This window comes from Antedon mediterranea, chromosome 4 (assembly GCF_964355755.1).
Source record: "Antedon mediterranea chromosome 4, ecAntMedi1.1, whole genome shotgun sequence".
Classification (NCBI taxonomy): Eukaryota; Metazoa; Echinodermata; class Crinoidea; order Comatulida; family Antedonidae; genus Antedon; species Antedon mediterranea.
The window spans coordinates 31,581,868-31,606,075 of record NC_092673.1 but is presented as its reverse complement, the minus strand read 5'-3'; the positions used below and the strand labels follow the sequence as shown (position 1 = coordinate 31,606,075).

At 33.2% G+C, this 24,208-nt stretch overlaps 1 protein-coding gene and 1 long non-coding RNA gene across 3 annotated transcripts in view; both read left to right on the top strand.

Moving 5' to 3' along the window:
- LOC140047297 (valine--tRNA ligase-like) overlaps positions 1-8,857 on the top strand; it is a 62,334-nt gene extending 53,477 nt beyond the window's left edge. For both annotated transcript variants that reach the window (XM_072092228.1, XM_072092227.1), the window contains 10 exons: positions 39-144; positions 487-557; positions 1,020-1,250; positions 1,867-2,142; positions 2,471-2,626; positions 3,386-3,592; positions 4,911-5,022; positions 5,676-5,848; positions 6,404-6,553; positions 8,016-8,857. In XM_072092228.1, coding sequence (XP_071948329.1) covers positions 39-144; positions 487-557; positions 1,020-1,250; positions 1,867-2,142; positions 2,471-2,626; positions 3,386-3,592; positions 4,911-5,022; positions 5,676-5,848; positions 6,404-6,553; positions 8,016-8,084 — 1,551 coding nt within the window. In that variant the 3' untranslated portion in view covers positions 8,085-8,857. The remainder of the gene's footprint in view (positions 1-38; positions 145-486; positions 558-1,019; positions 1,251-1,866; positions 2,143-2,470; positions 2,627-3,385; positions 3,593-4,910; positions 5,023-5,675; positions 5,849-6,403; positions 6,554-8,015) is intronic.
- Positions 8,858-16,759: 7,902 nt separating this feature from the next.
- Positions 16,760-19,825, top strand: LOC140046715 (uncharacterized). The gene is made up of 3 exons (XR_011844827.1): positions 16,760-16,791; positions 19,073-19,126; positions 19,710-19,825. It is a non-coding gene; the product is annotated as an uncharacterized lncRNA (long non-coding RNA).
- The last annotated feature ends 4,383 nt before the right edge of the window (positions 19,826-24,208 follow it).

The window sequence follows — 24,208 nt, the reverse complement described above, 5'->3', positions numbered from 1 at the left end:
TGTTAAACAAATGCATAGTTTATTAATTTGCTTTATAGGACACAGATAACAACTATTGGGTAAGCGCCACCACAAGAGAAGAAGCGCTGGAAAAAGCGGCAACCAGATTTAATGTTTCTAAAGAAAAGATTCAACTAGAACAAGGTAATTCATTTATTAGGTAACTTTTTTTCCATAAAAAAAAAATTAAGTTGCCTTATTTAAATATTTTGCTGATTTACATTTGTACAATTATTATTATATTTGTTCATTCATGTGCCATCTTCGATCCGAAGGTTGGCAATCATGACCCCCCAATTGTCCCTGTCCTCTGCCATCCGTTTGACTTCAGTGTAGGTTCCCAGTTCAGTCCACTCTTTGTCATTCATCCACGATCTCCTTGGTCTTCCCCTGCTCTTCCTTCCACAAATCATTCACTCGAGTGCAAGCTGTAGCAACTTTAATTATTATAATAATGAATTTAATATTTTTGTATTTGTGTTTTAGATGAGGATGTATTAGATACATGGTTTTCATCTGGTATTTTTCCATTTTCAATCTTTGGCTGGCCAGATCAGGTTTGTTTTCTTTTTAAAAATAAGTGAAGGATGTAGAGTTAGGGTTCCATGAGACAGAGGAATCTCAGAACCATCAAGAATTTTAAAATTGTGATATTTTTCAGCAAAATATTTAGGCTAATAACAATTCAGTTTTCACGATACGCCGCTTGAATACGCAACCTTTGAATAAATAAGTCATTGTGAGCATGCTCTTTTTTCGTTTTTACGATGCACCACTTAACGTAGCTGTAACATAGTAAAACTTTTTAAATGATGTTTGGTTAATAAATGATTTGTTTGCTAAAATGCACAACATTAAAAAAAGAAGATTTATCTTAAAGTTAGTCTCTGCATTTTATTAATTTTGTTTTCAAAAGTCAGAGGCTTATAATACCACACACATACACAATAAGTTGACAGTGACAAATAATTGAATTCTACGTTTAGCTAATCTAATGTATTTCAATTTTTTAAATTCAGACCCTGGACCTCAAAACGTTTTACCCCGGCGCGCTCCTCGAGACCGGCCATGACATCCTATTTTTCTGGGTAGCTCGTATGGTAATGATGAGCCTGAAGCTCAATGGAGTATTACCATTTAAGCAAGTTTACCTTCACGCGATGGTCCGTGACGCGCATGGACGTAAGATGAGCAAGTCGTTGGGTAACGTCATCGACCCGGTTGATGTCATCAAGGGAATAACTTTAGAGGTGCGTTATTTTATTCATGTATACTCATTCACAGTCAAGCTGATGAAATGATACAACTTCAAAATAACTACATGATTAGTATAGAATTTAATGAGCTAGCATTATGGTGTATGTTAAGATAAATCATTGTTTAATGTCATCAAATTGTACACTTGCATGAAAGTTAAATAGAAACACAACGTTTATTTTTAACATTATAATTTGCTCTACCCAAACAAGTTCACTGCACCTTTGTTTTAATTTTTAGTAAATACAATATTGTTTGAGTGTTTGTGGCCGTATTCACCATTCATACTTAGGCTAAGGGAAACACTTGCCATTAAAATTTTAAAAATATCCTATCTAAATGAATACAATTTAAGGGAAATAGTTAAATATTTATTGAGTTAAGTGAAATACTTAATATTTAAGGGAAATATCTCACTTAACTGTGATTGGTGAATACGGTCACTGGTTTCACTAATTTGTCTACATGGTCTTCACAAAATATCTCACTTAACTGTGATTGGTGAATATGGTCACTGGTTTCACTAATTTGTCTACATGGTCTTCACAAAATATCTCACTTAAGTGTGATTGGTGAATATGGTCACTGGTTTCACTAATTTGTCTACAGGGTCTTCACAAATTTCTTGAGCAAGGAAACTTGGATCCAAAAGAAGTGCAACGTGCCAAGGACGGACAGAAGAGTGACTATCCAAACGGAATACCAGAATGCGGTACAGACGCACTCCGTTTTGCGCTGTGTGCGTACACTGCACAAGGTCGCGACATCAACCTGGATGTTATGCGTGTTCTCGGTTATCGTCATTTCTGCAACAAGATGTGGAATGCTACTCGGTTTGCAACGATTACTCTTGGAGACAATTTCAAACCTAAAGCTAAATTTGAGGTATATTATAAATGATTGAATTATCTAGTTATAATATAAATGCAATTTTGCTTATTTAAAATTTTCAATCATTGCAGTGTGGATGTGCATGTTTTTATATTTCAAATGGAATAAAATATTTTTCAAGGTTTTTAAGTTGTTTCCAAATAGACAGTTGTGATTGAAACTTTAAGTATAGTAAAAGTATTACAGTTTTTAATATTTCATAACTTTATTAGAATAGAAGGGAGAATAATCTAAAGCTCTGTACTATCAGCTTTAGAATAACAAATGACTGGTTTATCCCAAGCTGCTAACTCCTGTTAATGAATCAATATTTTTATTGTAGCTGTGTGGTCTTGAAGGCCCCATGGATCTGTGGATTTTAAGCCGGTTGTCAAATGCTGTACAAGTGTGTGAAGTTGGTTGGCCTCTGTTTGATTTCTCCTCCATCACCACTGCTATACATCACTTTTGGCAGTACGAATTATGCGATTATTATTTGGTAAGTGTTCTATATTTATATATTTCAAAATATAATTAGATTTGTTTGTTTGAATGCACTTATTCATTCATTCATTCATTCAATATTTTTTTTTCGGAATCTCTGGTTCATAGAAAGTAAAATTACATATAACCTAATTAAAAATAAACAAGACTAATACTACTACTCATCTTCGAATGTCATTCCACCTGGAGAGCATCTTTGACTTATATAAGACGATGCTTGTAATCGTTGAGATGTAAAGATTTTATCTAAAAGACTGTTCTATTTCTATTGTAAGTTTAGAAAAAAAATAAATATGTTACTACATCTAAAATTGTAATAGTCTACCTTGAATTACTGTAGTCTTGTGCTAGGTTGATATTTTATTTTCATTGGGAATAAACTATGTATGAAATCAATCTATACCCTTTGTTTAATGTTATTAAATGAGCAGACCTTGCTTACTTCTACTAGGCAATTGTTCATTATGTAACACCATCATGCTTCATTCTGTTGGTAACCAACTTACTCCAGAAAAACCAGTTTTAGGGAAACGCTGGATAACAAATATAAAAATAATATATTAATTTTACACAAGACTACAGTAACTCAAGGTACACAATTACACCTATGACTTTCGGGATACCTCCTATTAAGGTGTTTTACTACTACGGCCAACCCCTTCTCTGGGGACACCCTATTATTTTTTGGGTTTCCGCCCCCCTTCCCCCTTATATGAGTTCTAATACAATACTCTATGTATTATTATTTTACTAGGAATACATGAAGCCTGTTGTACAAAGCGGTGATGAAGCGCGTGTTGACTCTGTCCGCCAGGTTCTGTATACGTGCCTTGATATCGGCCTTAGACTCATTAGCCCGTTCATGCCATTCATCTCGGAAGAACTCTTCCAACGGTTACCACGACGAACTGCTGGAGAATCGCCTAGTATATGCATCACACGATATCCAGAAACTAAAGATGTAAGAGATTTCTCTGTATTACACTACAGCCCCTTTCTCACAGAGTTGTGTGCCAGGAATATTGCGGGAATATACCATTACCATGCCGGTATGGTTTTCTGTGAGAACGGGTCGTCTTGGCATCATGCCGGCACCATGCCGGCATCGACATGACCTGCTTCAGACCTAGTAATATTCTAGGGATATTCCCCGCAATGCCAGACGGGCATTCTGTGAGAACGTATCGCCGTTATATTCCGGGGTTCCTCGTCGAGGCTTTGACACCTTGCGCAGTCAAGTGTATCACTTTGGCGCCTATTCAATTCAATTAACAATAATAATGTCGAACTGGAGGGATAATGAGATAAGAGAGCTGCTTAAAATAAGGGGACAAGAAGAAATTTGTAGCATAATCTATAGGCCGCTAGGCTAGGCCATGGCATTAGGCTTGGCTCTTTGTTTGTTGGTGCCTGACCTTTCGTCGCCTTGTAAATTGTAGGCCTACAGCCTTCTAAGGTGTTTTACAGATTGCCGATGACGGCAAATTAATTGCTATACCTGTATAATATATGCACAATATACTGTACATAGCATGTATTGCATAAATATGCTATAAAGGAAGATAATAATCTGTAACTTGACATTCGCCGCCATATCATCGCTAGACAAAAATAATAACAATAAAGGACGCCCTCAATAATTATTTTGTCAGAGACTTTTTATTGGCCGAATATGCCCGACTCCTTTCTCACAGAAAGCCGGTATATACCGGTTATATTTCCGGCACGATAGTCCGATGAGAATGGGTATATGCCGGTAACGATACCGGCACGACGCCAGCACTGTACCGGTATATTGCAGGCACATCTGTGAGAAAGGGGCTTACTTGATATACATAATTATGTACTGAATCAGGTTTAAGCCCACCCTGGGGTATATGTGCCACTCAATATCTAGAAACTAAAGATGTAAGGAATTTCTATTGTTACATTTTATACTGATTCGGGTTTAAGCCCACCCTGGGGTATATGTGTTACATGATACTCAGAAACTAAAGATGTAAGGGATTTCTCCATACAGGTATAAGCCCATCCTGGGATACATGTGTCATTTCTAGTTTACTTAAACATTTTACAAACTAAGATTAAATTATCTCAATTGTAGTACCATTATAATCTATGTGCTATCATTTTGGTTTCAGTGCCCTTTCAGCAATGAGAGACACAGATGTTGAGTTTGTTCAGGTTGTTATCAAACAAATAAGATCACTTCGAGCAGACTATCATTTATAACCTGTGTGCTATCATTTATAACCCGTGTGCTATCATTTTGGTTTCAGTGCCCTTTCAGCAATGAGAAGTTAGACACAGATGTTGAGTTTGTCCAGTCTGTTATCAAACAAATAAGATCACTTCGAGCAGACTATAATCTTGTCAAAACAAAGGCAGATGGTACGTACTAGTAATTTCTTATTTTCCAGAAAACCAACACCTTTTTAAAGCTATTTAAGAATACCAGTAAAAAAATACCTGAAAAAATTATCTTTCTGTTAAATATGAAATTTTTATGTCACATAATAGTATTTACTTTGACTAAAAATTAGATTGAGAAAAAAAATTATTTTCCCGACGAAACTGTAATTTAGAGCAAAGCCCTTATTCCATCTATGGTTATTTCTGTTCCTAAAAATAAAATAATAAATTTTTTGTGCATAAAAATATATTTGAACCATTTTACTAATGCTTAGTTCAACGTAACATAACCTATGCAACATAAGAAAATGCCCTTCCAATAATTGTGCTTGTCCCTGTCTTTGTGAAATAAACCTGCGATGTTTGCACACTGTTCCGTCGTCGGTTCCCACTTTTGATTACACAATACAGCACTTTGCATCAATGCTGCATTGCGTATCTAGTGGGAATGCTTTATTGTACTGATGCACAACTTTACGCAGATATATACTGATGTGAAACTACAATAAATAAATTTGTTGGTCCTTACATAAGTCTTACCCGATTTTGTGTTCAAGATAGGTGAGCTTATCACCCACAACAATATTATATTTTGGTATATGATATTTTATTGTTTTTGTTTTTTTTTATAGTTTACTTGGAAACTTCCGATGAAAATGTTGTGACTCTGGTTAAGGAGTTCACAGACACAATTAAAACATTGACCTACTCATCCAATGTCAAAACGCTCATTAACGAACAACCTCCAGTTGGATGCGCCATGATGACTGTGTCGGATAAGTGCCAGATTCACCTGATGTTAAAGGTACACATTAGATTCACATAAGGTTAAAAACACACTTATACATACAGTATTTTACGGGACCGAAAGATATATGTAAAACATGGGTTTTCGTTAATTTGCCCTTAAATTGACCCCCAATTACATAGGTCGTAGTTAATTTAAGGCTGCCATGTTTGCCTACTTTACTTCCAGCATGCAGCGGTCACTAGCTACTGTAGTTGTTGTTAAATTGTACCCTCAGTGTAAGAAAATAACACTATTTTTGTAATAAATTACTAAGAAATGATGCCATCAATCATTTATACGTAAAAGTTTCTACTGTCTATTTTTTCTTTCTCATCTGATATTTAACCCTGTGTATTTATATATATTTAATCTTTTCTTTTTAATACAGGTTGTTATCCAGAGTCCAAAGATTCGGCTCACTTTCCCTGCCCAGTGTATCAGAAAGATCCATTAAATAAAAATATTCATACGATTAAAGATACTGTATTATGAATCAATCTATCAATAATGTTTTTTTCTCATTCAGATATTTATTATTTTACTGTTTTTTGGTGATTTCTTTGATTATAGGGTATTGTTGATGTTGGTAAAGAAATTGGAAAGTTGGAGCAGAAGAAACAGCGGTTGATGGAGCAAAACACAAAACTACAAGAAACAATGGCCAAAGCCGACTACGAAAGTAAAGTTCCCGAGAAAGTTAGAACAACGAACTCTGAAAAGGTTATTAATTGTAATTGTAATTAAAAAAATGTAATTTAAAGCAAAAAATGGTCAAATTGGCTGCCAGCCAATGGATTTTTGGTTGAATTTAACCATTTATTTTGTCATTTTATAAGTGAAAACATTATTTTTTTTCGTATTTTTTTTCTACGAAAGTGATTAACTTTATTAAAACTACAAAATAACATATTCAAAGTCTGATTTACTTAATCTTCAATTTTCATGTTTGCAAATAGAGGCAATGTAAACAATACCACAAACTGCTTGCAAAAAATTGAAAAATCAGTTTATATTTATATATATTTATTTGTGAATATGGTCAAATTAATACATTAATGTATAACAATACAGATGTAAACAAAATACATACAATATAATCAATTAATGATAAACAAAAGACCATAAATAGGGGATCAAGATTAGAAGTAAAAATACTTGTCTCATAATGACCCCAAATAAAAAACAAGCAAAAAGAAACAACAACAAAAATGAAAACAAACCAATATAAAATACTAAAAAACTAAAGATTGCGCAAATAATTGTCAGTCATCTGACTGATACTTTGATAACCATTGCATTTTCATATTTCTTCTAAAAAGTTTAATTGATTTAACGTTAATAGTGGCTGTATCTAGGTTATTCCATTGTGTGGGACCTGAAAAAGTAATGAAAAAACTGTCTTGAATATTGAAACCATGGAATTCTCATTTACAGATTAAATGCAGACAGGACTTAATATATTGAAATAGTCTGTTGAACAATCATATTTATTTGAATAAATGCCCTACTTTATATAATTGACCCTCCTCCTCCTCCCCCCCCCCCCCAACCCCTGCCTTCGAATACAACAATATTGTATTACAACACATTCTTATATGCTTTATATAATCAAATTCGAATAAAACAATATTACACATTTTTATTTGTTGTTGTATTCATTGACATGATCTAAAATCTACCAAGAATTTTTATATATATATATTTTTACTGTATTTAATCACTTCTTGATCAATATTATTTGACTTTGTATTTTTTTATATCTAGGGGAATTTTTATTTGATTATATAATTTAAATTCTTTATTGCAACAAATTAAACATTGTTGAATTTACAATATTAAAATAACAATTAATACAACAACATACAACAATACAACATATAAAAATGACATTTAATTATTTAAAGTATAATGATAAAATGTTATTTAAAAATATAAAACAAGCACTGTGGATCATGTGTTTATAGATGTTACCATACTGCACTCACAAAAATAAACGCTTCCCTTGAATAAACACCCACCTTGAATAAACACCCTGAGGCAAATAAATATGGTATATCACTTTTATGTGAAAACAGTTTCATCTGGTTTCAATGCTTGTCGCAGACTGTTTTAACACAGAAGTTTTTTCCACTTGTTTAGAATTTTCGAATCGTATCTTAGAATATCACTTTTGTTTTTTCAGATGCTGCAGACAGAAAACGAATTGAAGAAAATAGAAGAAGCTATACGAACATTCAAACTAGCAGAATGAATCCAATATTCAATTTCTATCTACTTAAATATTTTACCCATTTAAAACAATGCATTTAAAGTTTATTTATTCACATAAAACAAGAAATTATAGGTGCATTGTCTATCATGAATCTGAAAAATTAAAATGAATTTATCAATTTTTGTTGATATTACAGCACCAGCAAATTGCAATACAATTGCAAAATTGACAAAGCCTCCTGAAGATTTTCGTGAATTATTCATAATGTGTTGTACACATGCATGTGCAAGACACATTTTTTATTAACTTACCTCATATGTTTAAATTGCCAGAATTTGAGAGACTGCATCTTCTAGTGGCATAAATTATGTGCAAAAATAATATGTTGATATGATATGATTTATGACATTTTAAAACAGATATTCTAAAATACTGAAACCCATGTAATTTAAACAAAGCAATTCTTACAAAGAATTAAAATCTACAGTTTACAGTTCATTTGAAGAATTGTAGCCAAATAAAATAACTACAACTACTGATAGTTAATTTTGCAGTTTAAATTAGGCAGGACAGGCACTGCACTAGGGCTACTGTCGGATTTACTCCTGTTTACTGAAATCTATTAAAGATTTATTGTCACCCACAAAAAAAATTGTATTCATTAATTTTCTAGTACCCTGTAGACTTTTTTGTCATTTACTTTAATTTTCAATTTTAACCTGATAACTTCAAAATAATAAATGTTTATATACATTATATACAGTTTAAATTGATTTGTCATTGTCAAGCTAATAAAACAATTTAAAATAAAAAATTAAACTATACATGTTTTTATTGTTCATATGAATTGTTATTTGTTGTGTAATTTTTCATAAAGCATGCGCACTACTCACAGATAGTGTATCTTATTTTCATTATGCAAATTACGATTTTGTGGGTTAGATATTCATATAGGTAATGGTGTTTCTATTAAATATTTTTCTTAGCTCATGGTTATGTGGAAAACATTCATACAGATACAGATACAGATAACTTTTATTGTCCAAATAAACTGGAAATTGCATTTGCTCACTTATCACATAAAAATATCGTATAAAAATATCGTATAAAAATAAAGTATAAAATGTAGAATAACAATATAAAAATACACAATGATTAAAAAAGTACATCATAAAATTACAGCTCAAAAATATTTAAGTTAAAAATACAGATCATTAAAAACGGTTTAAAAAGTGTCTTATTAATTATTATATTATATTATTTATTATTGTTATCAAAATTATTGTAGTTACCTCTTAAAGTCATCGTTAAATTTTTTAATCCCAGCTGGGAGAAACGAATTTGAGTATCGACCCGTCCGCGCCAACACCGGCCTCAGTCTACCACTTCTACCAATGTGGCAGCGAAGAAGATCCGAATGAAGGGGGTGGCTTTCCTCCTCCATGACCGCCTGTAAACCATTTTTCAATCGTTCTCCGTAGTGACAATCGTAGACTGAGTCCGCTGTCAGCGCCGACGAGCCAATCACTCTTAATGCCCTTTCTAACACTTTACATATGCGGCCCTTATCTCCTTTGTTTATGTTCCCACCCCAGCCTAATAGGCAATAATCCCAGATTGAAAAAATAACAGATGAATAAAACATAGTAAGTATCTCTTCCCTTACCCTAAAAACGTTCATTTTCCTCAAACAGTACAGTCTAGTATTTAATTTTTTAATTAGTTGATCTACATGCTCTCCCCATGATAAATTATTGTCATACGTTACCCCAAGATACTTATATGTTTTAACGATTTCTACCTCATGTCCTTTAATCTGGACAGGCTCAATTTCCCTTCTTTTTTTACGGCGGAAATCTATTCGCATTTCTTTGGTTTTTGCTACATTAAGTTCCAGGAAATTTTCATCACAGTATTTCGTAAACCTAACTATTTCAGATTTGAAATTTGTATCGTCATCCTCTTTTATTAAACCTATCATAGCAGAATCATCTGCAAATTTAATTACTGGACAGTCCGGGAATCTAGGTTGGAAATCTGACGTATACAATGTGAACAAAAACGGTGCAAGTACAATACCTTGTGGTGCTCCCGTATTTGTCCGAATAATGTCCGATCTGACATTTTGATTTAGCCTAACAAACTGGAGACGTCCAACGAGGAAGTTAAAAACGAACGAAATTAGTAAATTGGGGATATTCATGCCGAACAACTTATTAATTAAAATGTGTGGTTGGATGGTATTAAAAGCTGAACTAAAGTCGAAGTACATAATCCTAACAGACGGGGATGTTCTCCAATTGTCAAGACGGGCATACATTTTTTCATTTTTGTATATTAATGCGTCTTCAGTGTTCCTGTTTCTCCGATAAGCGAACTGATGTGGGTCCAAAAAATCTGCAACTAATGGTTTCAGGCTTTTTAGAACAATCTTTTCACAGACTTTCATTGGGACGGATGTTAGCGCAACAGGTCTAAGATCGTTATAACACTGTATATTTTGTCGTTTAGGGATTGGGATGATGCATGACGTTTTCCAGGATTCTGGCAAGGTTTGTGTTTCAAAAATCAAGTTAAAAATATATACAAAAATATCTGCCAATTGGGTTGCGCATAATTTAAGAACTTTGGGTAGAATTTGGTCTGGTCCAGCTGATTTGGATGCTTTCAGACCTTTAAAGTGGCTGGTAACTTCATCCGCATTTGTCTTAAGGTCAAAACCCCTTTCATCTGGTAAGGCCAACCTACTTTTGATTAAGATCTGTTCATCAGAAAAATTATAGCGATCGAACCTATTAAAAAAAGTATTTAATTCATTAGCATATTGTTTAGTCAAATTTGACACAATTCCACTTCCTTGTGGCGATTTTGCATATCCGCTCATTTGCCTCATTCCCCTCCAAACCTTACTCATATCATTACCTACAAAATGTTCTTCTATTTCACGTTTGTACTTTAGTTTACTTTTACGTATTACTCGTTTAAGTTCCTTTTGGATTTTATTTAGTTCATTTACATCACCTCGATCGAAGGCCTGTCTCTTTTTCTTAATAACATCTGTCACCTCCCTATTTATCCATGGTTTACGGTTTCCGTAGATTTTTACTTTCCTTTTTGGTATTACATTTTCAGTACAAAAGTTAATATATGCACTGACCGCTTCCGTTACCTCGTCTGACCCGTTTGAATTTTCCGTAAAAACACTCCAGTCCGTAGTTTCAAATTCGCATTTCAGCTGTTCTATTGCATCTTGAGTCCACTTCTTTACAGTAATTACCCTGGGTTTCTGCCGTTGTACTAATGGACGATACTTGGGTTGTAGTATAATTAAATTATGGTCAGATTTACCAAGTTTCGGCAATTTTCTTGCTAAATATGCGTGTTTTACGTTTGAATAACATACGTCAAGGGTAACAGATTCCCGCGTGCTGCACTTCACATGTTGGTAATAGTAAACGCTACTCTTTTTTAGGGTACAATGATTAAAGTCTCCATTTATTACAATATATGCGTCAGGGGAAGCCGTTTCAATTTCCGCTATAACTACGGTTAGTTCTCTTTGTGCTTCCTTGGCCAGATTTTTGTTTGGTATGTACAGTATACAACCACTAAAACAACATGTGAAAATTCCCTCGGTATGTAGAACGGACGTATTGAGAGTACCATTATTTCAACGTTAGGCGAGCAGCTGTTTTTCTTTAGATGCACATTATTTGGGTGACAATACCTTTCGCTTATATATGCCATAACACCACATCCTCTATTTTTTCCGGATTTAACCGTTCTATCACCTCTGAATAATGTAAACCCATCAATCCTAAGTCTTTAAGAACTCGTGCCCTATTTTGGTTTTCACGTTGGTACTGTAAGGCGGGTTGAACCAGATGATATTTCTTTTCCTTGTCTTCTTCATGCTATTTTGCGCGCTGGTATTGGTCGGATTGTACTTCAGATTGTGGTCGTATCCACTTTCATACAAGGCTTCTTGGTACGGTTTCTTTGATTCATTGAAAACAGTTTCATTCGAAGAAATGTTTGATAATCTTTTGTTTATGCCTTCAGGGATGTTCTTAATTATTGATGCTGGATGATTACTTTTGCAATGAACGTAGCGTGGTCTGTTGTTTTCCTTCAAGTAAGGCTTATAGCTTCCATCGTTGAGATTAAGCGTTACATCTAGTTAGTTTATAATTTTCTTATTCGCTTCGATCGTTATCTTTAGATTATGTTCTTTGAATGTGCTGCAGAGATCTTTTTTTTTTTTTTCAATAACATGAGGAGTTTCATTAAATGCCGCGAGTCCGTCATCCCTGTACAATCCTATGTTATTACCGTATTTAGGTTCTAGTTTGGCTAGCAGAAACAGACCAATTAACTCGCATGTTTCAGCACCGTCATAGCTACCCATAGTAACATCGAATGTGTTGTTCTTTTTGCACCAAGCTGTCTTGTCGTTGAATAGTAGTGTATTCTTGGCTTTGATTACTATTTCCCTTTCTTCCTCTGTTTAAATATTAAACAATTTAAGAATTACACATAAAAGCAAGCAAAAAGGCACAAAGAAGCGTTGTGCTAAGAAAAAAAAAACATGTAAAGCCATTATTATTTAAGAATTAAGCAGACAAGTTAGATATAGAAGAAGCGGGCATTTGTTATATCTGGATAATGAGACACGAAAATGTCCATATGCATTTCATATGATTTTTTATCATATTAATATTTGCCAATTTTTAAGAAAAATTTCTATTGTTATTTTATTATGATAATGGACAAATAAAGCTTTTCAGTATTTCAGTAATTTTCTGTAATTTTATTTGCAGGAAACACAATGGCAGATTCTGAATCTTTGAACAATTTTCGAGACCTAAAAGCTAGTCTCAGTAGGTACTTTGATGGTGATAGATACCGTTGGCTGAGATTCTTACTATTTGATAAGTTGGATGTCAGTTACATTACAAATCAAAATTTCAATGGACATAACTTACTCAATGCACTTGAAGACAAAGGTTTCATGTTAACTTGCTGTTAGAGATTACAAATACATCTGAAATCCAACAGGCCAAAAATCTTGTATCAAAGTATATTACAGACAACAACATTCAGAATAGAGATACTGGTAAAGCTAAGTTGTCACCGTACAGGAAGCGACTGTTCAAGGCCCTGAATCAGTTTGACCCAGATTCATTACGTTATGTTACTGCTTACTATGACTTGACAAAATATAACTTCTCCAATGTATGGGATGCAGTTCTCCATCTGGAGAAGCAAGTATTAACAGATGATCCAGACAAAATACAGAGGTTTGCAGATCGTCTCAGCACAATAGCAAGTAACACACTACTTAATAAAGGTATGTTATAGAACTATCCTGAAGTTAATTGTTGATGTTATGTCCATTTTAACAAAAAAGTTATGTAACCAGTAGTAGTACTATCAGAATCATTATTGATAATCTATACATTGTTACAACATGCTGCTATTAGCTGTGATATCTTCATTCCTCTTACCAGTAGTAGTACTATCAGAATCATTATTGATAATCTATACATTGTTACAACATGCTGCTATTAGCTGTGATATCTTCATTCCTCTTACCAGTAGTAGTACTATCAGAATCATTATTGATAATCTATACATTGTTACAACATACTGCTATTAGCTGTGATATCTTCATTCCTCTTACCAGTAGTAGTACTATCAGAATCATTATTGATAATCTATACATTGTTACAACATGCTGCTATTAGCTGTGATATCTTCATTCCTCTTACCAGTAGTAGTAGGCCTACTATCAGAATCATTATTGATAATCTATACATTGTTACAACATGCTGCTATTAGCTGTGATATCTTCATTCCTCTTACCAGTAGTAGTACTATCAGGATCATTATTGATAATCTATACATTGTTACAACATGCTGCTATTAGCTGTGATATCTTCATTCCTCTTAATGTCTGTGAAGTTGGTTACTAGTTCCTAGTAGCTTATTCAAATTCAATTAAAGGGACAGTCACAAATATTTTTTTTAAACAGGTCATCGATTCATACCAAAATATTTTGAAAAAATTAAGTAGGTCAAGTGTTATAACGTTCGTAAAGCCAGTTACTTATTCGCCGTTGAGGGCGAATATGCAAAAAATGTTGACATGCTAACATGTTGATGCAATAACAACTCAATTAGACAGTTATTACGTATTAAAATCTGTTTTTTTAATATTTGTGACTGTCCCTTTAATTGAATTTGAATAAGAAACTAGGAACTAGTAACCAACTTCACAGACATTTCCTCTTACCAGTAGTAGTACTATCAGAATCATTATTGATAATTTCTACTTAGAGAATGAAATAAAATATTAACAATCTATTTACTAATGTCAAGATATTTAGAATAAAAAAATGTTAATGTTGGAGGTTCAATATTATAAACCTTTTTTTTTTATTTGAGAAGAGTTTAATTTGTTGGCTCACTAGAATGCAACACAAGAATGTAGGCACAACAAGTAATTTGACCAATGGCAAGTGAATAAGCTCAGATGAGCTGTGCATTGCATCTTTGTGTGCATCCATGAGATACTTTACTTTAACCCAATGGTGTCCACTTACAGGAGGTTCAACTAATATTTTTTATTTTATTTGCAGATGAAACAGAAAGAAAAAGAAGATATTCAGATGAAGGTAATTGATTAAAATAAGTAGATAAGTTTTGCAAAATGTTGTACTTTTATGGACTCAATGATATTTAATTATAATAAAGTATTTGCCTTTGTTAATGCTGTGCTGCCCTCAATGACGATTATTTGGATCTCTAGGATGCAACACAAGAACGTAGGCACAACAATAGTAATTTGACCAATGACAAGTGAAGAATTGGATAAGCTCAGATGAGCTGTCGCTTGTTGTAGATTACTCGCATGGCAATTTCATCTTTGTGTCTCAAGTGATTATAGTTAAACATTGTATGCAGTGCTCCTCCCCTCCCTTAACAAACACTCAATTGATACTATCAGCTGAATCTGTCATAAGTAGGCACTTTTATAAGCAGATACTTTTCTGGACCCAAGGGTGTCCACTTACAGAAAGTTCACCTAGTGTAATATTTTTTATTTATTTGCAGATGAAATTGGAAAGGAAAGAAAAAGAAGAAAACCAGACCAAGGTGATTGAAATATTATATATCAGATAAATAGATTGTCTAAAAAAAAATTTAAATTGTACCTATGTTTTACTTTTATGGAGTCGATGATAATTAACTAGTATTATAACATGGGTTCAAGGATGTACAGCACTTATTTTTTCACTATCAAGTATCATGCACTGGAGTGCAAAAAGTGCCCAGCAAAATTAAAGCATAACACCACTGCATGTAATTCGTATGGCAGAGTATTACCGATCGCGCTAGGCATTGTACGATTTGCTAGGCTAGGCAGTGATTTGGTCGGCAAACAAAGTGATGATTGCTGCGGTAGGCCTCGTTTAATTTATCCCTCTCAACCGGTACCATTCCCAATGACTGGATGAAGGACAACGTGATTCCTATCCATAAATGAAATTGGTATAGACAATTTTAAGTAGCAAATTTATGTTAGTGGCGGTTTTCATCGCTGTTGGTTTTGATCGAATAAAAAATAAAATGATGAAGGAAATAACAGAATGTGATGATGATCTAAAACACTTCAGTATAGTTTATAAAATACATTGCTACTTTTATTATAACAATTGAACATATAATGTGCTGTCGTACTGGTAATTAAAGTTCTATTAATAGTGCGTACTATTGCACGCCATGTGACCCACAATCGTCCAATCAAATGACAGGAATTTATTTAGGTGTTATATAATAGATGTTATATCTTCATTTCTCTACCAGTAGTAGTACTATCAGAATCATTATTGATAATCTATATATTGTTACAACATGCTGCTATTAGCTGTGATATCTTCATCCCTCTTACCAGTAGTAGTACTATCAGAATCATTATTGATAATCTATACATTGTTACAACATGCTGCTATTAGCTGTGATATCTTCATTCCTCTTACCAGTAGTAGTACTATCAGAATCATTATTGATAATCTATACATTGTTACAACATATACTGCTATTAGCTGTGATATTTTTATTCCTCTTACCAGTAGTAGTACTATCAGAATCATTATTGATAATTTATACATTGTTACAACATGCTGCTATTAGCTGTGATATCTTCATTCCTCTTATCAGTAGTAGTACTATCAGAATCATTATTGATAATCTATACATTGTTACAACATGCTGCTATTAGCTGTGATATCCTCATTCCTCTTACCAGTAGTAGTACTATCAGAATCATTATTGATAATCTATACATTGTTACAACATGCTGCTATTAGCTGTTATATCTTTATTCCTCTTACCAGTAGTAGTACTATCAGAATCATTATTGATAATCTATACATTGTTACAACATGCTGCTATTAGCTGTGATATCTCCATTCCTCTTACCAGTAGTAGTACTATCAGAATCATTATTGATAATCATACATTGTTACAACATGCTGATATTAGCTGTGATATCTTCATTCCTCTTACCAGTAGTAGTACTATCAGAATCATTATTGATAATCTATACATTGTTACAACATGCTGCTATTAGCTGTGATATCTTCATTCCTCTTACCAGTAGTAGTACTAGCAGAATCATTGAATTAATTATTGTGTATTTCATTTGTTACAGGTGAAGTTGGAACAGCAAGTCCAAATCCAGGTATGTTACCTTTGTTTTGCATGGCGATATCAATAGGTTGATGTAAAGTTTGTGGTTCACCATGTGTAAATAGTTCAGAAAAGGACTGTTGAGTTTTTTCGTCTTCGGTCGTCCTCTGAGTGAGAATGCAGAAAGTCCAGGAATGCAGAAAGTTCAGGAAATGTGGTGTACCGCAAACTTTATATCAAAATAATGTTACATTGGGTATTAAGCAATGCTCACTGTTGCCATTCCACAACACCTATATCTGTAAAAAGGGATTGTATAGTATAAACTATTTATTTCGGGGGAAATAAATAAAGACCCTGTGATGTTGATTCGAGGGGGGTGTTTTTTCAAAATGATATTTTATGGGGGGGGGGGAAGGTGGGGGGAATTTATTTAAAGCATAGCCTCTATTTGAAAAAATATGGTAATACAAGGTATGAGAATCTATGAGTCTATCTATCGCATGTCTTATTATATCTGATGATTGAGCTAGGAACAAATGAATTATGATATCTTGTAGTTCGTGACAGAATGCTACGCAATCGACAGCCCCAACACAGGAAGTTGTACTCTTCAAACAAGGGATGACGGTGATTGGACATAATTCATTTGGGCAGCGTTAGAACAGAAACTTAAATCAAGATCATTAACAGGACCTATTATTAATTATGAGTTACATTCATCGTATTACAAATTTGGTCTAAATTTGTATCATTTAAACAAAAATTATTATAACTAAATGGTACGCTCGCTTCGCTCGCGTACCATCTAGGTCGTGCCCACAGATGGTTCTCGAATACACAGTAATTTCAGCGTAGCAAAACTGGCGATTTCAAATGTACGTACCGCAGGACTATAATACATTTTCGTTTACAGAAACGAATAAATAGACACGATGATTTGTGTAGTCAACTAAAATTAGCACCCTGTGAATTACTTCCGAAGGAGAAACTTATCAAAATGAGTCCAAATTTTTGATTTGGCCTCATTTAAAGAAACCCAATTTGTGTTTTGTATGTAACATTAGGGTTGAGGGATGGGAAAGCGGATAGGTACAAAGAGGAACAATTTTTAAATATATTCTTTATCAACTCAGTAACGAAATATTTTGTTCTTGTTTTATAGGCCTATAAATACTATACCTCTAAATACAGTAAAACATTTGAGATTTAATAAATAATACTTTGTTAAAACTGTCACTGTCATAATCGATTGAAATATTAAAGTACATGTCACGATACACCACTACGACGTTTATATTTTTGGTAATTATTAATTAATACAAACGTTGAGAAGGAACTGTCAGTATAAAGTTTATTTGTATATAATAATGTGTTTATATATCTAACAGTACAGCCTATCCACAATCTCAGTAATAAAGTTTATTTGTATATTTTTATATTACATCTAACAGTACGAACATTCACAGTAAGAAATTTTCGATTCAAATGAGGTATTTACAGTATTGTCAAAGTATTGCAAGTTTATTCTCAAAGGGCCCATATATTTACCTACCGTATGTGTTAAACCAGGGGCTCATAAATTTACCTACTTGTGTTAAACCAAACTCTGGCAGACTGAGAGATTGGGATGTTCCATTCATCGCAAATCAATACATTTGTATAAACGTATATTAAATCTATCAAAATAGTATTTTTTAAAGAAAATCGGCCTGTCTTCAACATTATGATGCTGTATTCTAGCTGTTCAACCGGTTTTCAGCTATTAAAAACAATTATCGTAGGAGGAGATAGGAAAATGCGAAGCCTCCTCGCATTTTTGTGGCGGGTATTTTTCAAGATGGACATCCATTAGACAGTGTATACCACGATCGGAAAACACCCCTATTTGGGGCAAATCGTTGAACCTAAATTCGTTTTAATCGTCAATAACTAATTATCTAACTTAATTTAATTAGTAAACAGGGTTACATCAGGTGGTTAAAATCAGTACCGAAAGTACGAACCAACTTTATATACCATCGAGTACAAATTCTAGAAGTAAGGCGCAATTTACCGAATTTTGCCCTTACGTAAATTTATATATAGATAAAACCACAAAATATGTAGATACACTACCACAAAACATTTCATCGCGATCTATATTATTTTAAATAGGGATTTTCTTTTTTTTAGGTACTTTTTAATGTCTGGTCATCTATACAATATCCCTAGTCTGCCTGGAACACTATTGCATTGCATAAAATACTTTTTTATTGATCATGTTTATATTAACTGTAAAATTGTCATCAATTTAAGTTCAATAATATAATATTACAATTTTGCATTTACAGGTGTTCCTCTGAGTACTGTCAAAAGAAAGTCAACATGGACGTCGGCTGGTACTGGTAAGTTTGATTATCAGTAGGTAATTATGTGACAACCAAGCAAGCAAATTTTAAGAAATTATTTCATTTTAAAATGTATGCCATATCTCTTCTTTAGAGAAAATTGAAAGAAATTGCATTTACTATACTTCCCTCATTTTTTTTTTTTTTTAATCTGATAGCCATGACTTAAAATTCGCCAGCAAACTTTGGCCTACTGCACTTTTTTTGTATTTTGTACTGTAATATATAATTTTTGGTTTATTTTCTGTTAATTTTTTTGTGTGCAGAAAAACAATTAAAAAAATAGATTTAAGCGATTAAGCCAGGTATAGACTGCACTAATATTTTAGTTGATCAAAAAAATGCTTAGAATGGTCTGCAATGTGCTGGTTTTTAATAATCAAAAATTAATTATAAAATTTGTAAGCACACATACAAGCATGTTATATGCGCTATGCAACGATTGCTATTCTCACATAACATATGACGTGAGGAAAGAATAAAAAGAAAGAAATAAAGATTCTGACAAAATCAATAAGATTGTATGCATTAATGACAAAAATGTGCTATTCCTAACAAGATTTTTTATTTTTTATTTAAGTACTATCCAAGAGTAACTATCGAAAACTACTTGTGGAAGTGTCATCATGGTGGGAAGAACATAATAAAGTCAATTTACTGAAATTCATCCTTTTAATGTTCAAACAAGTTACTCTAACCGACATAGAGAGGGAAGATGATCCATTCGAACTCTTTGAGTTACTTGGAGCTCCTGGAATAATTAGCCGGTCAAATGTGGATGTTCTATTTGAAGCTGTTGTAATCGGAAGGATGGATGGTGTGGACGAGGAAAAGATCAAGCAATTGTTACCAACCTTTCCTGGATTCAGTCAAATAGCAATTCCTGACTGCTGGGATAAGCGTCAAAAGTTGATCGAATTTGGACGCATGATAGGTATTGATGAGCAAACCAAAATTGGACATGTGTGTGGAGTGAAAAGTAAACCTAAAAATGTTTGGGCTTTGATGTTTGAACTTGAAAAGAATGGACTTTTCTCTGGAAAAATGACAGAATTCCTTCACCTACTAAAAGACATTGACCTGGATAGACATGCTGCATTATTAGAATAGACATAGTTGAAGACTAATAATAAAGTTTAGGAACTTAAAATATGTTTTTCATTGAACTTAGGTGACAATTCAATTTTAAGACATTATAAACATATATATGTAGACAACTGCAGTATGTTTATTCCAAGTATGTTTTAACAACAGAAATATGTACCTTCAGCGTTTCATAGTACTTTTTTATGTTTCATACAATATGTATACCAACAGACAGCCTGTAGGTCACATCCGATCTGTGAGTGCATTTCATTTACCTCGCATAAAGCTACTGCTAAAAAATAGAAAATCATTTTTAAAAGGGTGAACAGGGGAAGAAACTAAACAGAAAATGTGAACTGAAACAATACATAAACAAGAGCAATCAGATTACATATGTACCTCCAGATAGGGCTGACCTCCAAAATTAAAAATGATTAAGCCCCGTTTTAAAATTTCTATAAATATTTGTAATATGATGTTAGGCCCTATATAAAAATTAGGTAGTTTTCCTCCTCAATTTATTAGAATGCCATTTTAGATATCTTGGATCTGTTCGACTCGTCACCTTTGACCTTTCCTATGAATAACCGAAAATCAATTAAATTTGGAAGTTTTTTTATTTTATTATTACGTAATAAAGCTTCTCTGCTATTTTGTATACATTTTCACTACGGTGATATTATATTATAACATAAAATGTGAATAAGATTTTTTTGTACAAAGGAAATGTAATAATAAATTTTATATTTTGATTAATTTGATTTATTGTTTGTGTGATTAACAAAATAAAGAATTATTTGTATGTTAAAAAAGATACAATAGAAATCAAATACTGGAATATTTTTACTATGCAACATAGTGATATAAAACAAAACTTTCTCCGATTTTGCATACTTTGGACAGCTTCATGTAAACAGTCAGTAAGTGCTATTTTTGGCTGCGCAGTGGGACATGTAACAGTAGTCGAGTTTTAAAAAAGTAGTAAAAAACAAGTTAAAAAATGAGAGCAATACTGGATATGGCACTTTAAGAAAATAAAAGACGCTAAAGAAAAATTGTGCTGTGTGAATATTAATCGAGGGTGCACCATTTGTTTGCAGAATGTTTGTGAAGCCACAGACAACATGTCTAGTGGCGTGCGTGCAACGCGACTCTACAGCTCACTGTGTTGGTCGGTTGGTAAACACCAAGTACAATTTGAGCACGCGATTGCAGCCATGTTTAGGCCTATGGATGTTCCGAGATGCTTTTTGCGGGAAACATTTCTGATCTACCCGCCTTACTATGCCTTTTTGGGTGCTATCATACATGTAGTGAAATCCCCATCTTCGATATATCAGTGACCACACCACAGAACTTCCAATATGAATTTTCCAGTTGTTTCAAGATATGTTCGGAGTGCACACTCTTTGGATGACACTTAACGTTAGGAAGCTAAAGCTACTCATTATAGTTCGTTGATGCCCATGACATCCAACAATCCTGCAAAATGGCACAAGAGTGTTAAGAAAATGTGTAATCTTAATAAACCATCTTCTGTTAGCCTACCTGGTCTGGCTGATGTTGATGGTTGATGCTGCGAGTAGAATTAATGATCACTTTGCTGCTATTTGTTAATAACCTTCCTCTTCCGTTGGATATTTCTTGCCTTCCAGCTTATTTTCCTACTAGCCCACCGCCTGTCATCGATATCTGGCAATCCCCATAAAAGCTGAGCATCCCGATGATTAGCCAAGCAGCTTGATTAAAAACTTCGCACCTGAACTGAGTCTACCTATCACTAACATTTTTCACAAATCACTTAATGAACATCCTAATTTGTGGAAAAGGCGACTGGTATTTCTATACCCAAGGTTAAGATTATTGCTTCAGTGAATGATCTTCGCCCAATCTCACTGAGATGAAACTATTTTACTATAAAAATCCATATATCGTTCATGATTTCTTAACAAAATAGCATCTCTCATTCACGTAAATTGATTGCCTTTAATTTTTTTTTAAATGGCATATTCAATTATGAAAACAAGTAGTACATTAACCGGTGAAGAACCTTTACAGACCACTGACAGAATTCAAAGTACAGTTCACAGCCAATCAACACAACAAATCGTAACATAATATTTAATAATAATAAGCCACAGAAAAAAACCAAGGCAAATTTCATATTTCAATGAATAGATTGTATAATAGGCTTTAACAATGGTAGGTTACAAGTACGTTACAAATTATTACGGTGTAAGTAGACCCATGTCGATAATTGCAAGGATACGCATTCAATATGAATGAAGAAATCTACATTTGAAAAAACTCAAAACAAAAAATGTCCATAGTAATTTACTGACATTCGTCCAATCAATTAATAATAATTGGCTTCCTAGGCTTCAATTATGTTAAAAAATGGAAAGGTGTTAAACGCCGAATGTTTTATCATTGTTGGCTATAAATTCTTTGGTTAAAATGTACCCGGTACCCGCAAGTCAATCACTTAGTAGGCGTGGTTTTTATTTGGGCGTATCCAACGTACAGGTATGCGGCATACTGTCACCTTATTTTACTGGCTTAACAGTTTCAGTATCTTATAGGCTACATAAATATATTATAGAATAAATCGGGAGATTGGAATCAATAAGTAATGATGAGTGACGTGCATTTCACTAAAAATATTTAAAACCCCAATATATAAAGCATAGTCGATTATAGACATTTTCCGTATTGGTAAGACTTGATTCAACACGTGGTGCTATATAATTGTTAATATAAAAGAAATGAGCAAACCTGGTTGATTTGATGTTATACTATAATGATACAATAATACATGGCATTGAAATTGATGTCGAGTCTATATAATAACGCTACTCGCACGATAATTGTTACTCGGTATTAAAATAATTGTATCAAATAGTTACTATTCAGACCTATAATAACTCCTCAGTGTATTTCATATGCTCGCGTAAAATTATTTTTTGAATTTGTGTTCAAGGCATTTTAATTGATTTTTTATTATGTAAATAAATATATAAATATAATATATATTGCTGGATCTTGTCTTCATTTCTTCGGAATTTGTTTCACCTCACTTCAATATCGTTCTTGTCTGAACTTGTCTTTTTATTTTCATAATTGTCCGAACTTGTTTTTTCATGTTCATTTGTCCGAACTTGTCTTTTTATTTTATTTGTCCGAACTTGTCTTTTCAGTTAATTTGTCTGAACTTGTCTTTTTATTTTATTTGTCTGAACTTGTCTTTTTATTTTTTATTTGTCTGAACTTGTCTCTTCGTTCTTTTTGTCCGAACTTGTCTTTACATTTTTATTTGTTCGAACTTGTCTTTTCATGTTCATTTGTTCGAACTTGTCTTTTCATTTTATTTAATAATAATAATAATAACTGGTACTTGATATAGCTCATTATGCTGAAAGCCTCAATGCGCTTTACAAAGACAGAAAAATAATTTAGAAAAATTTCAAATTAAAAAGGTGGGTTTTGAAGAGAGATTTGAATACACTGGTGGAAGTAGCCTGACGGATTTCAAGAGGCAACGCATTTCATAGAGAAACGGATACCGAAGAAAATGAACGATTTCCATAAAACTTAGTGGAAGGATGAAATATATGGGCAAGAAGAGACTCAGATACAGATCTCAGAGACCGCTTAGTAACATAAGGTTGAATAAGTTCAGAAATGCTTTGAAAACAAATAGCAGGATCTTGAAGGTAATTCTTTGTGTTACCGGAAGCCAATGAAGTTGTCTCAGCACAGGTGGGGCTTTAAACGACCACTCGGGCAGCTGTGTCCGAACTTGTTGTTTCATTTTATTTGTCTGAACTTGTCTTTACATTTTTATTTGTCCGAACTTGTCTTTTTATTTTATTTGTCTGAACTTGTTTTTACATTTTTATTTGTCCGAACTTGTCTTTTTAATTTTATTTGTCCAAACTCGTCTATTCATTTTTTTTGTCCGAACTTGTCTTTTTTTTTATTTGTCCAAACTTG